Source organism: Phalacrocorax carbo, chromosome 10 (assembly GCF_963921805.1).
Source record: "Phalacrocorax carbo chromosome 10, bPhaCar2.1, whole genome shotgun sequence".
Taxonomy (NCBI): Eukaryota; Metazoa; Chordata; class Aves; order Suliformes; family Phalacrocoracidae; genus Phalacrocorax; species Phalacrocorax carbo.
In genome coordinates, this window is record NC_087522.1 from 25,049,211 (window position 1) to 25,064,087 (window position 14,877).

General features: G+C 59.3%; 1 protein-coding gene across 2 annotated transcripts in view; it reads left to right on the plus strand.

The window, feature by feature from the left end:
* Positions 1–319: 319 nt before the first annotated feature.
* Positions 320–14,877, plus strand: part of DGKZ (diacylglycerol kinase zeta) — a 45,974-nt gene continuing 31,416 nt past the window's right edge. The window contains exons 1-2 of one of the 2 annotated variants that reach the window (XM_064462577.1): positions 320–718; positions 7,999–8,097. In XM_064462577.1, coding sequence (XP_064318647.1) covers positions 525–718; positions 7,999–8,097 — 293 coding nt within the window. In that variant the 5' untranslated portion in view covers positions 320–524. The remainder of the gene's footprint in view (positions 719–7,998; positions 8,098–14,877) is intronic. The other variant, XM_064462578.1, reaches the window with a different exon arrangement.

Below are 14,877 nucleotides of genomic sequence, written 5' to 3' on the forward strand. Positions count from 1 at the left end.
CGTGGGAGACGGGGAGGCGAAGCGGGGCGGGCTGCTGGGTAAAAGGCAGGCACGGAGCCGCAGTGTCCGCCCTGGCAGCAAGGCCGGCGGTGGCTCCCGGTCCCCGGAGAGGGTGGTGGCGGCAGCAGGGCTGTTGGCTCCGTCCGGTGGCGAACAATGGGAGGCGGAGGAGAAGGAAGAGGAGGAGGAGGGAGGCTCCGCTTCTTGCCGCCGAGCCTCTTCCCGACCGCGGAACTGACACTCGACTTCCTGAGGCGGCACCACCGGGCGCCGGGACGCGGGGCCGAACCCCCGGCGGCGGGCTGGAGCCCCCGGCCCCGGCCCCGGCCCCGGCCCCGGCCCCGGCCCGGCGGGCGGCAGGTGGCGCTGGCGGCTCGGCACCGCCTCCGGGCCCGCCGGTTCGCCGCCGTACTTCCTGCCGGCCCCGGGGGGGCGGGAGCGCCAGGCGGCCGCACCGCCCCCCGCCCGCCCCCGCCCCCCTCCCCGGCCGCGGGGCAGCGGCAGCGGCGGCGCCCAGGCCGGCCATGGAGGCGGTGCGGCTCCCGCCGCCCGGCGGTTCGCCCTCTGCCTCCTCCTCCTCCTCTTCCTCCGCCGCCGCCGCCGCCGCCTCCTCCTCCTCCGGGGCGTCGGGCGGCGCTGAGGCTGAGCGGGGGCCGCCGCCGCTGGGCCGCCGGCACAGCAGCAAGCGCTTCACCGGCCTCAAGCTCTTCGGGCGCAGGTGAGCGGTGGGCCGGGCGGGTGGGCTCCGGGCAGCGCCTGCCCCGGCGCCCGGGGACGGACGGACAGACGGACGAATTCGGTCCCCCGGGGCAAGGGCTGGCCACGGGCGACCGGAGCATCCTCAGTGGAGGGTGCCTCGCCTCCGGCCGGGGGGAGCCTCCCGCCACCAGGCAGCTGTCAGCAGCCCTCCGCATCCCGAACCCGCCGCACCAGGCCCGGCACAGGGGGCTAGTCCCGCTGATAAAGTCGGGGGTAACCGCCGAGGGATGCGGGACGTGGTGCGGGGATGAAGGGGGATGAGTTTGAGCTTTCCTCCTCTTGAGCTCTTGACACGAGCCATGGGAAGTTGGGAAACATTGCCCTCACTGCGCCTGCTCTCCTCCCCGGAGAAGTCAGAGCCTCATCTCCGGAGGATTCGTTTCCACCAGCTCAGGACCAAAGATTTCCATCCCTGCACATCCATTCTGTGCTTCGGCTGCAAGAGCGGCAGTCCCGCAGCACCGGGGTGATGGCTGTGCCAGTCCCGCACTGCCTGAGCTGCTGGGATCCCAGCTTCGAGCTGCTGGGATCCCAGCCTCGCTCGCTTCCTCCCCAGTCAGCCCGGCTCCTTGTGCCTCTGGCACCCTTGCTGCTGGCCTCGTGGGATTTGGGGGATTCTCAGCCCGTGTAAGCAAAGGGGTGCCCCTGCCATCCAGAGGTGTGTAAAAAGACATTGAATAACAGAGCTCTGAAGGGATCTCTGGCGGTCACCTGGTCCACCCTGCTGCCTCAAAGCAGGGCCGAATTTGATCAGGCTGCTAATGTTGACATCATGGTGGAGACTGCACAGCCTCCCTGGGCACCTGCTCCTGTGCTTCAGCTCCTGGGGAGTTTTGTTCCCTGATACCTATTCAGAGTTTCCCTTGTTGCAACCCATGCCCATTGTCTCTCAGGTTGTCACTCTGTACCTCTGGGCAGCGGCTGGCTCGGTCTTCTCCGTGTCTTCCCATCAGGTATCTGGGATTATTGTCAGGGAGTAATAATAATCCCCTTAACCTTTTCTTCTGCAGGCCAAACCACCCCCGTTATCTCAGTCTCTCCTTAATCTGATAGGTCCTGCCCCCAGTCTTGGTGGCCCTCTGCTGAACTTGCTATGGCTCATCAGCATTTTTGGCGTGACGGGGACCCGAAGCATGATGCACTGCTCCCAGGTGGTGTCACCGGTGCTGGATGGAGGGGAAAGGCCCCAATTTCAACCTCCACAGCCAAGCTGGCGCTGGGAGTAGAGGTCTTGCAAGGTCACCCCACCACAGAGCAGCGCTCTCATCCGCTCTGGTTTCAGAGCTGGTGGCAGTGGCTGCCTGGAGCTCCTGGCAGTCTCTGGCCTGTCCCCAATACTGCACGGCATCTCTCTTTGGCTCCTAAGGGTTTGGGCTGCCGTTCCTGCAAAGTATATCGGAGCATACACCGAAGTTCTCCACGCCTAAACAACCTTTTGCAGCGTCGACATGTGGGGGGAGAGGCAAAGTGGGACAGGCAGGAGGTGCTGAGCTGGAGGGGGCCAGCACGCCCGCTGGGACAGCTGGAAATGCCGATCGGGTTGTTTGGTGTGTCAGTGCTTCTTGCTCGTCTTCCGCTGATGGTGGACCCGGTTTCTTCTGGCTCAGGGTGAGGAATGGAGCACATGGAGCTACAGGGGAGCAAGGAGATATTCCCACAGGCCTCCGAGAAGGAAGGGACTCCCACACACGCCTGTGGGAGGTGGCTTGGTGGGAAGCTGTGCAGGATAGTTAGCTGCATGCTGCTGAATCTGTGCCCACCTGAGCATCAGAGCTGGGGCCCACGTGAAGTTCCACCTCCTCCGAGGGAATTGGGGGGGAAGGCTTTGCTACGCTTTCTTTTGGGAAGAAGCACAGCCAGCCCCTACCCCCCCAAATGCTTTCCAACAGCCATCAGTGAAGAGTTTTGTACCCCCTTCAATTCTGGGCTTTCAGCCAGAGCATGTGTGGCTGTGAAGTGGGTCTAGAGGAAACTTGGGCAATGAGCAGGATCTTACCTGCTAACAATGGTGAGTCCCTGAAGAGCCCTGGCTTCAAGGAGGGTGGTCTCCCGAGGTGGGCTTGCACTGCTGGGCTCTGCCCGCTGCAACGCCGGGAGGCACGGCCACAGCCAGGCAAGGGACAGGTTCACAAAACAGCATGAGAGCCTGCCTTGTCCCCAGGGCAGGTGAGCCCCGAGGGGATTTGAAGAAAAAGAGGGGTGAGCCCCTGAGCTTGTGTTTTGCAAAGTGGGCTTATTTCTGTACCTCGTAATTGCCTTACAGGAGGGTGGAGTAATTGGCTCCAGACCTGACAGAGACAAGTGCACAATACATGCATCCGGGCCACGGATGGGTAATTCCTTTAATTGGGCTGATAAAGAGATTGGGGCTGATCAGATAATAGGTGGTTAGGATTAAATTTCCTTCCTAGGTAGCTTGTTTCTTGTGCTGTGAGTGAACAGCACAGTTTACCCTTTCCAGGGGGCACTTGGAGTGGGAGTGTGAGTGCTGGGGACAAAGCCCCTTTCTTGCTCTACCTTATGCCGGAGAGGAGGGATGCTGAAATGGGTCTTCCCTCTGGGTTTTAGGGTCTTTCACACATTCCCCTTCAGAGGAGGTAGGCATGATGGCTGGTTCTGCTGCAGCAGCATAAGCAGGGACCATAGCTGCCGCCAGGATAGCAGGTGGGCAGATGCCCTGCAGAGACAACGGGACCAAGTTTTTTGCTATGGTCCTTTGGTGGGCCCGGTGCTGGAGCCTGCACATGAGCCCGGGGGCGCCTGCCGTTGCCCAAGGGAAGGTCTGTGGGTGGCACGTCATGTGGGTAAACGGCACTCGAGAAACTGAGCTGAGCACCCGCCTACGTCTTTCTGGGACATCACTTGTCATCATCTTTCTTGCAGCTTGATGCTCACACCCATGTGAAAACTGGGGGAGATGTGCTGGTGGGACAGTTGCCCAGGCTTTTTCATCCCCGCTGTGCAGGGTGGTACCGCCGCGTCCCCTTGAACCTGCTGGCCCTTGGCTGGTGAGCAGGTCCAGTCAGGGTGCAGGTCTTCGGGTTTGTTTTCCCCTAGCGTGGTGGTAGAGGGGCTGTGCGGTGGTATAAACCCCAGGTGCCCTGCAGATGGTGGTGAGGAGCCTGAAGTTTGTGATCTGCATGCTGGCAGCACTTACCTCTGGAGAGGCTTTTTCACAATGCATCTTGCTGCCAACTAGCTGTGGAGCAATACTCAGCCTCCTCCATGCATGCAGCTTTTGCATGCCTCTAGCTCTGAAACCTTCCACAGATGATATTAGCTGGGCCCAGGACAGCAACATCTGTGGGTGCCCCAAGCTGTCCCCTGCAGCAACACCTGGGCTAGGGTGGGACACAGGGTAGGTGGGATGTGCCGGGAGAGCTGTTCCTGTGTTTGCTCTGTGCTCTCTGCTCCAGGCCTGACCTCTCGTAGGGCAGCTCAGGGGCTTTTGATCTTGCCAGGAGGAAAACAAGAGTCAGGCGTGCTGAGCAGCCATGCCTGTTGGCAGCCAACACAGCCTCCTCGTGGGCTGTTGGGATGAGGCAGCAAAGGATGAGAGTGTGGGGGGTCCAGCTGCTCCCGGAGGCTGGGGCCCTCCCTGCCGCCTGCTTCATCTCTCCAGCTCTGGGCACCCACTAGCAGCTCCGCTGCCCTCCCGAGATCAGAGCAGGGACTGGCGCAGCACCATGCGCCCACGCTGGAGAAGGTGGCAGGACTTCTAATCTGCTTAGGCGTTGGAGCATCCCTTCCAGGAAACTCTGTAATCTCCTAGAGGGGCTCAGAGGAGGGAAGACAAGGGACCTCTTCCCTCATTTGAACAAAAACAAAGGGAAGAGAGAAGGGCAGCAAAGGGGTGGGAGGGCACTGGGAGTGGTCACTGGTCTTTGCAAGAAGACAGTGTTGAGAGGAGAGAGGCAGAGCCACAGATATTGCAAGGGCGGAGAGTTTGGGGGCTGTTTGATTGCATGGGTCCTCTTGGGGACTAAGAGCAGATGCTCACAAGGTGAGGCCAGCCCTCTGGTATGGGGGGGATGCTCTTGTGGAAGGCAACTGGAGCTCCAGCAGGCAGTGGGGGATGCAGTGTAGGACTTCCTTCTCTCATTGTGGTGTGGTGCCTGGGGAGCAGGCAGTTTCCTCAGAGAACCGGCAAAGCGTCCAAATACAACTTCCAGCTCTGCTCTCGTGGAGCTCTGGTTTCTTTTTCCCAGGTGACTCCGTGAGCAGAAGCTCCTGCGTTAGCTTACAGCCACACATTCACTTGCTTGCTGGCTCCCGTAAACGGGTGCTGACTTTGAGATGCTGAGCTCAGGAGCAGAGCTAGGGCTGCGGGCTGTGGCTCCTTGACCCTTGGGCCAATAACCATCCTTCTCAGAAAAGACAGGGACTGGCAGGAGGCGAATTGCTTCTGCCAGAGACTTTTAGAGTTAGGGACACTGGTGCAGGACCTACGCAGGGACATAGACGAGGTGTGGAAATAGGGGAAACCTGTCCTGCTGGTTCTTGAGCTGGCACCAGCCTCTGAGGGAATAAGTGTGTCTGTCTTTGCGATCCCCAGTCCAGGAACTTTCCCCAGCCCAGCTCTCCAGTATTACAAAAGTAATACCCCCTGTTTCTGTTGCAGCTTGCAGGCCTGGCAGCAGCTGCAGTCTCTCTTTTGGAGCTGGGAGGCTTTCTTCTCCTCCCCGTCAGGACATCAGGTGGAGGGTGAAGCTCTGCCGAGGCAAGCAGTGAGACTGTGCTGGCCAGACCACTGCCCAGGGCAGGTGGAGTTCTATGGTCCATGCCAGATATGTGTTAGGCCCAGCTTCTCCTCCTGCCTGTGATTTAGGGGTTGATGCCTGGGGGTGTTAACTTTGTAGTTAACCGTGAGCTCCATCCCCAGGGGAAACTCTTCCTCATCGCACCAGGGACTAACTGAGAAGACCTCTTCCCAGTCCCTGCCATCCCAGACAGTAGGAGTTAATGGGCCTCCTGCCTCAGCCCTGCCTGCCGGGCAGGTCGTGCTGTCTGGGTTAGGCTGCCAATTCCAGTTTCTACCTGCAGCCATTGCTCCCGCGCCTGGGAACAGCCTGCCTGACCTTTGCCCATCTCATGGCTGTCAGCCTTTCCCAGTGGTGCAGGGCCTGGGGAAATGATTTAAGGATCCCCCGCCTCAGAGGAGCCCTTCCCAGCTGGCAGGGACTGGTGGGAGCTGGGGACCTGTCTCTGGGGGATTGGGGCATGCTGCCCAAGATGCGGGTGCAGGGTAGTAGGTACATGGCACTGCTCTGGGAAGCCCCACTCTGGGGGCAGACAGAGGTCTGGCCAGAGGTAGTCCCAGCTTTGGCTGCTGCCCCATCCCCTCCGTGTTCCCCAAGTCAGTGGGAGATGCCTTCAGTGCGCCTTGTGGGCTGCTGCTAGCAGGCACGGCTGAACTGCTCTTGTCGGTCCCCTAGCGTTACCATAGGACGCTGGCTTGTGGCGGGCTCTAGCCACACCGCAGCCTGGTTCCAGCCAGAGAGGTGTGAAAATCCCACCTGGGACCAGCAGGGAAAAGCTCACCGTTTGGCCCTTCCCTGGCTCCACTCGCCCCATCTCCCTTCCCCAGCTCGCCAGCTGCAGCTCAGCTCTCTTGATGGTGGGAGCAGACTCGGCCCTGAAACATGCTGTGGCTTTGCAGAAAGTCACGTGGCCCTGCTGTCTGGCTGTCCCAGGAAGTCAGGGGAGCTAACGAAGAAGCTTGTTGCAGAGGGTTTTCCCCTCGTTTTGGCACAGCTCGGCTCCCACAGGAAACGTGGGTGCCGGAACAGCCTGTCCCTCGCTTAACATTGACAGCCCAGGTGCGGAGCCAGAGAGTGGGGGACTCCTGCCTGCCTGCTCCGCCCTGACTGAGGGGGTCCCACCTCATCTCCAGGGCAGCACTCATGGCGGGAATGAGGATGGAGAGTCAACGGGGCAGAAGCACCTAAGACAGCTTGGAGCCTCTTTGCATGCTCCTAGCCTCCGGGCACAGCCCTTAGCCAGCCTGGAGGGGGAGTGGGGGGCCATGCAGCTGGCCACGTGCAGGCCCCTCCATGTGAAAGTTCCCCCTCAATCAGATTATCTGTATCTCATCCTGCCTTGCTGCCCTGGCCCTGACCGGGAGCCACTCGGATCCAGCGCTAAGCCTCTTACCACCCAAGCCTGAGGTTGCTACGCAAGGGGATGCGGCGTGGGGCACTCTGGTGGCAGGTGCCTGGCAGCTGCTGCTGCTGAAATGTGGTGGTGGTGGGAGGATGTTTCCTGCAGGGATTTTTGCACCCATTGGAGGCTGGCAGATGGCAGGATTAAGAGGTGGTGGGGCTTCTGTCCCTTGAGAGCTGCCGGGGTGCATGGTCAGAGGCACCCCGCTCCCCAGCCCAGCTCCTGGCTGAGCTACAGGTTGGCCTAGGGCCAGGAGATGCTCAGGCAGAGGCTGCTGGCGAGCACCCCCCACCTGGGCTTGAACAACGGCATTACCTGCCCACAAGTTTTCTTGTTGTTTGAATGACGGAGGAAGCAGATGTGTTGGGGGCGGGTGTCAGAGGGGTCCCAAAAAAGGCGCTCCCCTCTGTGCTGGGTCACCAAGAGCTTTGCTCCCTGGCCCTTGGCTGGCAATGGGTCAGGACTCCCAGGGCTCAGTTCCCAGGCACAGGGGCTGGAGGGTTGGGAGCAGGTGAGCTGCCCTGCTGTGCCCAAACAATGCCCCTCCATGCAGGGCTTGGCGAGTGCCTTCATGATTTGTTTGAAATTCAAATCCATGCTCGGACCCAGTGGTTGAGGTGAAGGCTGTCAGGAGCCGGGCTGGCGCAGGGGAGGAGGGAGGGAAGCAGGGGTCCCTCCCTGTGCTAACCCAGCCCCAGTCCCTGAGCCATGTACCCCTTGGAGGTGCAGGGCCTGGGCACCCTTAGGCTCCTGCAGCTGGCTGGGTTGGGCTGGAGGTGACTGCACTGGGCTGGGTCAGTATCCCAGAAGCCAGAGAGTGGTGCTTGATGTTCGCTGACTGGCTCCAAAGGGAGAAAGAGCCTCAGTGACCCCAGCTCCATGGGCATGTTTCCTGCATTGACCCCCACGGCTGACAGCAGGGTCAGTGGTGTTGGGGCCCCTGGGGTCTGCAAACACCGAGGCCGTGGGGAGGGTGGAGGGATGGCACTGGGGCAGCAAAGGCATGGAGGGGGAGGATGGTGCCATGTGCCAGGCAGACAGGGGAGGACTTGCTGACCACTCTCTTTGTGTCCCTAGACTCCACCTGCCCCACAAAGGTGTCTTACCTTGTCTCCAGGGCAGCCAGCCCGGCCGATGGGGATCCAGGAGGATAAAGCACCGGCCGGCAGTGTATAAGTACGTGGTATTTTTATTGGCTTGCACAGGCTGTGCAGTCCCAGCAGCTGCCGCAACGTTTCTGCTCAAGAGCTCTCCTCCCTCCCACCCACATCTCACCCCACGTCACCCTCTTGTGTCTGCACTAACCAAGGCCGCCAAAAGCCAGGCTGCCTGCTGCCTGTGTCACTAACCCTGTTCTAGAGGGCAGCTCACTGCTGGACTTTCATCGGCTAACGTGGCAGCCTCCATTTTGCTGGTGTGTGGGCTGGAGGCCAGCTGAGGTCTTCCACTTCCATGTCCTAGCTGTTGAGGGCACGAGGGCCATAGCACCTAGATCCTGTGCATGCTGAGCGCTTTGAAGACCTACGACAACAGTGCTGAAAGGGTGGTTTAGCCAAACGGCCAAAGCAGCCTGAAGTTCAGTAGGGCTGGGGCTGCCAGACCTGGTAGCAAACCAGGGCCTGGGAGGCAGTCCTGGTTGCTGGGACATTGTTGTGGTGTGGAAGACAATACCTAGGGTAGCCATGGTGTTGGGGGCTCACGAGTGCTCCTGAGGACATGTGTAGGTAAGGACAAGTCCCGGGCTCCCTATGCCATGGTCTTTGTGGAGCAGCACATCAACCTGGTCAGGATTTGGCTGCGCTTGTGTGAGTGCCACACACAGGCGCCGCAGTGGAAGACCCCCCTGCTGAGGACTGCTGTTTCCTGGCTTCTGCTGAACGGTTTCTCTGGGTATCACCCTGTCTGCATGGCATCCTGGGCCTTTCCAAGCTTCCCGCTCAGTCTCCAGCTTGCCCAACCTTGTAGATACAAATGTCTCATGTCCCAGTGCTGCTTGGGAGTCCCGTGGTTGGAGGTGTTAGGGGCAGGAGGCAGCGTGACTGTTAGTGCTCTGCAGAGGGGAGGCGGATGGGGTTTGGGGACACTCAAAGTGCCATGGGTTGAACACCAGAGGGCACGGTCGCTCTCTGGAGCTCTTCGGCGCTCTGCTGTGCAGCTCTGGCTCTTTCCCTGGGGCTTGCTTCGGCTGGGTGTTGTGGCACCTCCCCTCTGCAGGGCCACTGGCCTTGTCTCCTCGCTCCTTCTGCCACGGACTGGCTGATGCTCAGAGGCAAACCTCCAGCTATGGCAGCTGTTAGCCAGCTCACCGCTGCATGGGCTTGTGTGTCCTGGTAGCACTTGGAGCCGTGGAGCAACACCTGCCCAACACCTGCACCTGGAGCCTGAGTTGCTCCCCTCGCTTCGGTGGTCTCCAGAGCGCCCGGTGTCACCCTGCAGGAGTGAGAGCAAAGAAACGTGGGGAGCAGAATGAGGCAGCCCTGCGCTACCCGTCTGCAGTGAAGTGTTCACCTACGGCAGGAAGGGGGAGAGTGGTCTGCTCTCTGCACTGGCAGCTCCTCTTCCCCTGGGATCTCCTCTCCAAAGGATGGTGCGAGAAAAGAGCCCATCAGTGAGGCTGCAGAGGCTGGCAGATGTGGGGATGTTAGGATAAGAGAAGAAAAGGAAGCACGTAGGAGCAGATATGCTGAGGGTGTTTAGAACAAAAAGGGTGGAGGAGAAAAAAAAAAATAATCAACTTCTCCTGGCCTCCCACTTGTAGCAGAGGGACAAGCTAACATTTAGCAAAACCCAGAAGTGATAGATTCAACATTGCTAAAAGGAGTTACTTCAATTTTGACATGAGGTGGGGGAGAAAAAGTCATGGTAGCTTGCTGCCCCGAGGTGAAAAAATGAAACCAAAGATTAGACTTGATATCAGTAACAGGGTCACAGTTAAACCAACAAATGCCTTTCAGATGGTAAGTCAGCATGTGCTTTGCTTAGTCACGGGGTCATGATGAAGGCTCAGGACGCAGAAATAGGAGGTGTCTTTCCTGTCTTAGCCTCAGGCTTTTCTTGCGCGGGGCAATCACTGGGGACTGGGTTTCTCGGGGATGCTGAGCAGTGTCCCCCTTGCAAACACCTGCAGGGGCTGCCGCTTGTGTGGTTTCAGGTGCGCGGGACCAGGGCCCCCTCGCTTGGAAGGCCTTGCTTAGGGCTGCATATTGCCTCAGAACAGTGGTTTCTGGTTGAACACAGCAGACTGAAACCTGCGACAGCAGCACGGGGAGCTGAAGGTCTCCCTCACACCAATTTGTCTGTGTGCATGTTTGCAGGGTGGAGGTCATGGTGGGAAAGAAGAGAACGGCAGCAGGAAGGTTTGGTTGGCTGGCTTAAGGAGAGGGCTCTTGGGGTTCCCGTTCCCGCTATCTCCAGGGAGAAGGACTTGGAGAACCAGTGACATGGTCTCTAACTGGTCTGCTTGACTTGGAAGGGATTTTGGGGCCAGCTAGAGTCTGCCCTGGGCATACCTCCGGGCTGTTTCTGTTTGCAAGTCCTGCCCTCCCAGGAGGGAGGTGGGACTGTGGTGGGGGTGAGGAGCAGCAGGAGGTGTCAGCTGGGGTCTCTGCTGTGCCTAGACCATGGGGGATGGGGAGAGCAGGGTGGGCACGGGGCAGCTGGAGGGAAGCTCCCTTGGCTGGAGGAGGGGCTGATGAGGAATCGCACACGTCTCTTACTGTGCTTCTTTGCTCCGGATGGGCAGCTAGTTATAGCACAATTTTAATTTCCTCTTTGAGAAATACACCAGGAAAACATTCCACCAGTTCTGCTAAGTGGGTCTAAACAGTGATGGACTGGGGACTGTTCTGGGGGCCCTTCTGGAGCCATTCCTCCTCAGCCGTCCTCCTCCTCCTGTGGTCACAGCCTGCACTGCTGCCACCCCAGGTCTGTGAGGATGCCCAGACCTGCTTGGCTGCTAGTGGCAGCTGGCCCTTCCCTGATACTGGGAAGGGAAGTCTGAAGGACATGTACCCTGTGTAGGGGAAGGGGTTGAGCCCTCCATCCTTTAGCAGCTGTTGGGTTTGAGGGGAGAGCGAGCTGAGCAGAGGTAAGCATCTCCTCCTGCCTGCCATGGGCATCTCCGCCTCCCCTTCCCCACTGGTGCTGTGAGAAAAGGGCTGAACGCAATCCCCGCAGCAGCTTTGGTGGTGGAGAGGTTTGTTCGTATGTCCTTGCCCACCCCCGGGTCCTGCTGCTTCGCAGAGGCCACTTGCTCCTTCTGCCGTGACAGAGACGGCAGCAGCTCAGCCTCTGGGCCTGGCTCCCCTCTGGTTAATGGTTTCCTGTGAACTGCTTTCAAGATACCCATCAGGGAAGGCAGCTGGCTGCCTTCGCCGCCCTGGCAGCAGCCTCCCCTGACGTTTTGTTATGATCGTTTTACTGTAGTCTCCCTCCAGGCCCCGAGGACACTGGGCACAGTCCAAAAGCGCACACGCACACTCCTACACACAGAGGAAAAGAGCTCCCTGTCTAATTTTAGCTGTGACATGTAGGCAAGGGGAAGGGACAGGCAGGAGGAGGCAGAGTGTGAAAGGATGAGGTCCCAGCTGTGGCCACCCACGCTGACTCGCTATGGCCACGTGTGTGGCTATCGGCTCCCATCGGTGGGTAAATGACCAAAATAACAATAGCTGGTGAATCACCCCTTGTGGGCATCGTGGAGCAAGCTGGCCTTCAGCGTGACCCTGCTCTCTGCAAAGGCCAAAGCAGAGATGGGTTTTGTGGCCCCGAAGGGGAGCTGGGTTGTGTTTGGCTGGGAGCGGCTCCCTTGGGGGCAGCTGGGGGACCCTGGGTGGTGGTGAAGTGTGACGGGGAAGTCCCCAGCCTGGCTGTGAGAGGTCCCATGGGTGGGTTGCAGCAACAAGGGGAGGTAAAAAGATCATGAGATGTCAGTAGAGCCTGCCTGGACCAGACCCTGGCCATAACGTGGGAGCAAGTTACTTCCTGTGCCTGAGCACAGGCTCTCCGTGGCAGGCGGCTCAGATCCGATCAGCCGTGTAAACCCCTTTATTGAGGTCCCAAGGAGGCGGGAGAGAATCGCCGCCTCGGCAGTTTCCTCCCCCTATTCTCCTCATGCTGCTCCAAGGGGAGCGGTGGCGTCTCCTAGTTTTAGTTGGGCACTGGAGGGGTGGCTGGGTGCTGGTGGTGGGGTACACCCTTCTCTTTCTGGGCCCCATCTGGTGCATGCATCGCCAGCCAGGGGTGAGCCGGCCTCAGGGCTGCTTGGAGAGGAAGTGCCGTTGGTTATTTTAACAAGCGCTGTCAGGGTTTGCAGTGCGGGGAGGAGGCGGAGGGAGAAGCGGAACGCTCGCTCTCCAAACTAGGACTTTGCTGGGGAGGGCTGGCCCGCTGCCGCTGCGCAGCCACCGCCGCACGCTCAGCACCTGCAGGGACCCCACGCCGCGCCGGATCAGGTCACGGGGGCTCTTCCCCACGCTCACCCCTTCTCTCCTCTTCCTCCTCGTCCCTTATGATTTGATGCTGTTATTTGTGCTGGGTGGGGGATAGGATTGGGCCAGGGGAGCCAGCTCGTAGCTTGTGAATCTGGTCTGAGCAGGTACCAGGTCCCATCCTGCTGGGGAAGGGCAGCAGGGAGCAAACCCCAGAGCCACCCCTGAGACCCTCAGCCTTGCTCCTGCTGAGCTGTGTTTGCTGCCGGAGGCTGGAACCAGCCTGTGGGGGTACGAGCAGTCCCTGAGCCTGAGGCAGGGGCTCTGAGAAGTTACAGCCACTGTGGTACTTGGTGGCACCTGGCTGTTCTGTCCCCTTTGGGAGGAGGGCAGGGGTTTTCCAGCTGCCAAAGGTGTGTTTCCAGCTGCCCATACTGCTGCCTGTTACAGCACGGGCTGCATCCCGCTAGCTTATGTGGCATGGGGATGGCAGCGGGAAATGTGCATGTAGCAGAGGACAGTGGTGTGGGGAGCCGGCCTGCGCCTCTCCGGGACCCTGGGACCCCAGGTGCTTTGCCCTGGGATAGTTTAGGGAAGCAGGAGAGACTTGTGGGCTCCTGGTATCTCGCCTGGTGGCAGCAAGGCATTGCGCTGCTGCCAGGAGTGGAAGCCGATCCCTGCCATGGGCTAGAGGGAGGCATATGGCTCCCATCTCTGTTATCAGTGCCTGTAGCTGAGTGCCTGAAGCTCTCTTGGCTTTGCTTTGGGTGGTGCAAAGCTCTTTGCATGCCTTTGGGAGGTCTGAAGACTTCCCAGCCCTGGGAATCACTGCCTGTGTTCTGCATCTGCCACACTGCAGCTTTATCTTTACTCTGGGTTCACCACCTCCTCCCTGGGGCTGCTGCCCTGGGCAGATGCTGAGTGTTGCCCTCCCCAGGATGTCATCCCTGTGTGCTGGGACAAAGCTTTGGTGCTGCTTGGGGATTTTGGTTCAGGCAGCTGGGCTGTGGGACCAACCTCCCTTTAAATAGCACGTCCCTCGCATCCCTCCTGTATGGGAGGCACAGAGCTGCGTGTACCGAAGGAAGGGACCAGCCCTGGGGAGGACAGTGGGAATCTGCTAAAGAAACCATAGGCTATGCACCCAAACTGCCAAGGCATCCTGCTGAGCCCCCCACTGCTTTGCTTCATGCATGTTGCTGTGCAAAAGGAGCTCAGAGGGAGAGAGAGAAGACATGCTCTAAGTCCTTCCCAGCCTGCGTCGCTGGTCCTCCTGAGGTGACCAAAATAGAAACTGCATGGCCGGCCTCTCTCCCGACCCCTGCTCTGCCTTGGCCACAGCACGCTGGTGGTGGCTCACCGTCGGCATTTCATCCTGGGTTAATCTGCTGCCCAAGGCCATCAGTCTTGCTGTTTGGCTCCCCAGCCAAATACAGCAACAGATTGTTTAAATCAGGGCTGTCGGGTTTCTTGATAACCAGGAGGCAGATTATTTACTGTAGTGGCAAATAAACTTCATAATGTATGATGGTGGAAAGTTGTCAAGGGATATGAACGCCCGGAGTCAGCCCAGGAGCCTCCATGGAGACAGCTTTGATTTAAATTAAAACAAAACACTGTCTTCCATGGATTTTGGGAAGGAAATCACATTGTTGTAATGGGAACATTACTCTGAGCCTTAGGGCTGGCAAACTCTTGACTTCGTGAAGCGTAAGTGGAGGGTCTGAGTTAGTTTGGCAGATGTGCCTTAAAGCACATCTCAGGTTCACCCTGAGAAGGTGATGAAGGGGAGGCGACACCAGGGTGTCATGCAGAGCCTGGGGAGAGGTGGGATGGAACTGCCACCAGAAGGATGTGGGGTTGTGCTAGGAACTGTAAAAAAGCCTCAGGCCCTTCTGCTCACTGCCCTGCTCTTCCCAGCAAGCTGAACTTGAGAGCATTTTCTTGTGAAGGGCCACGCAGGAGGGTGGGATGGCTGATCCCTTTTGCCTTGCCTTGTGGCCCTGGGCTGTTCCTTCCACCTGGCTCTGGCCCTTGGAGAAGCTTCCCATGACAAGCTGCAGGGGGCTGCCGGCCCCTGTCCCTGCATCCATCCCCCAGCCTTGCTTGGTTCAAAGGCAGCGGCTTCTAAGCTGCATCTCCTCCATGTGGTGTCCTCAGCTGCCGATGGAGTGTGAATAACCAGGAAGTGGTGTGGGGTTAAATTTAGTGGCCATGTCTCATCCCTGGTGTGGACTGGACCCACCTGGGGCACCCACAGCCAGAAGTGACGCTGAACTGGTGATGCTGAGCTGTCGCTGCCAGTTTGGGGTGTGCTGTGAAAGTCCTGTCCCCTGAAATAAAGCCAGTGGGCAGGTTTTGCTTCTGGCCCTCTTGTGCAGGGATCCCATTATCCTTTTCGTGTCTGGGGTGTGTCAGGGTATTTGCATCAGGTCCACAGCGCTGGCACTGCTGCAACGCGATGGAGCAGAGGTGGGGGGGGGGGTGTGGGAGCAGGAGGCTGCGTGTTGTGCTCTTGCTTGGCCAC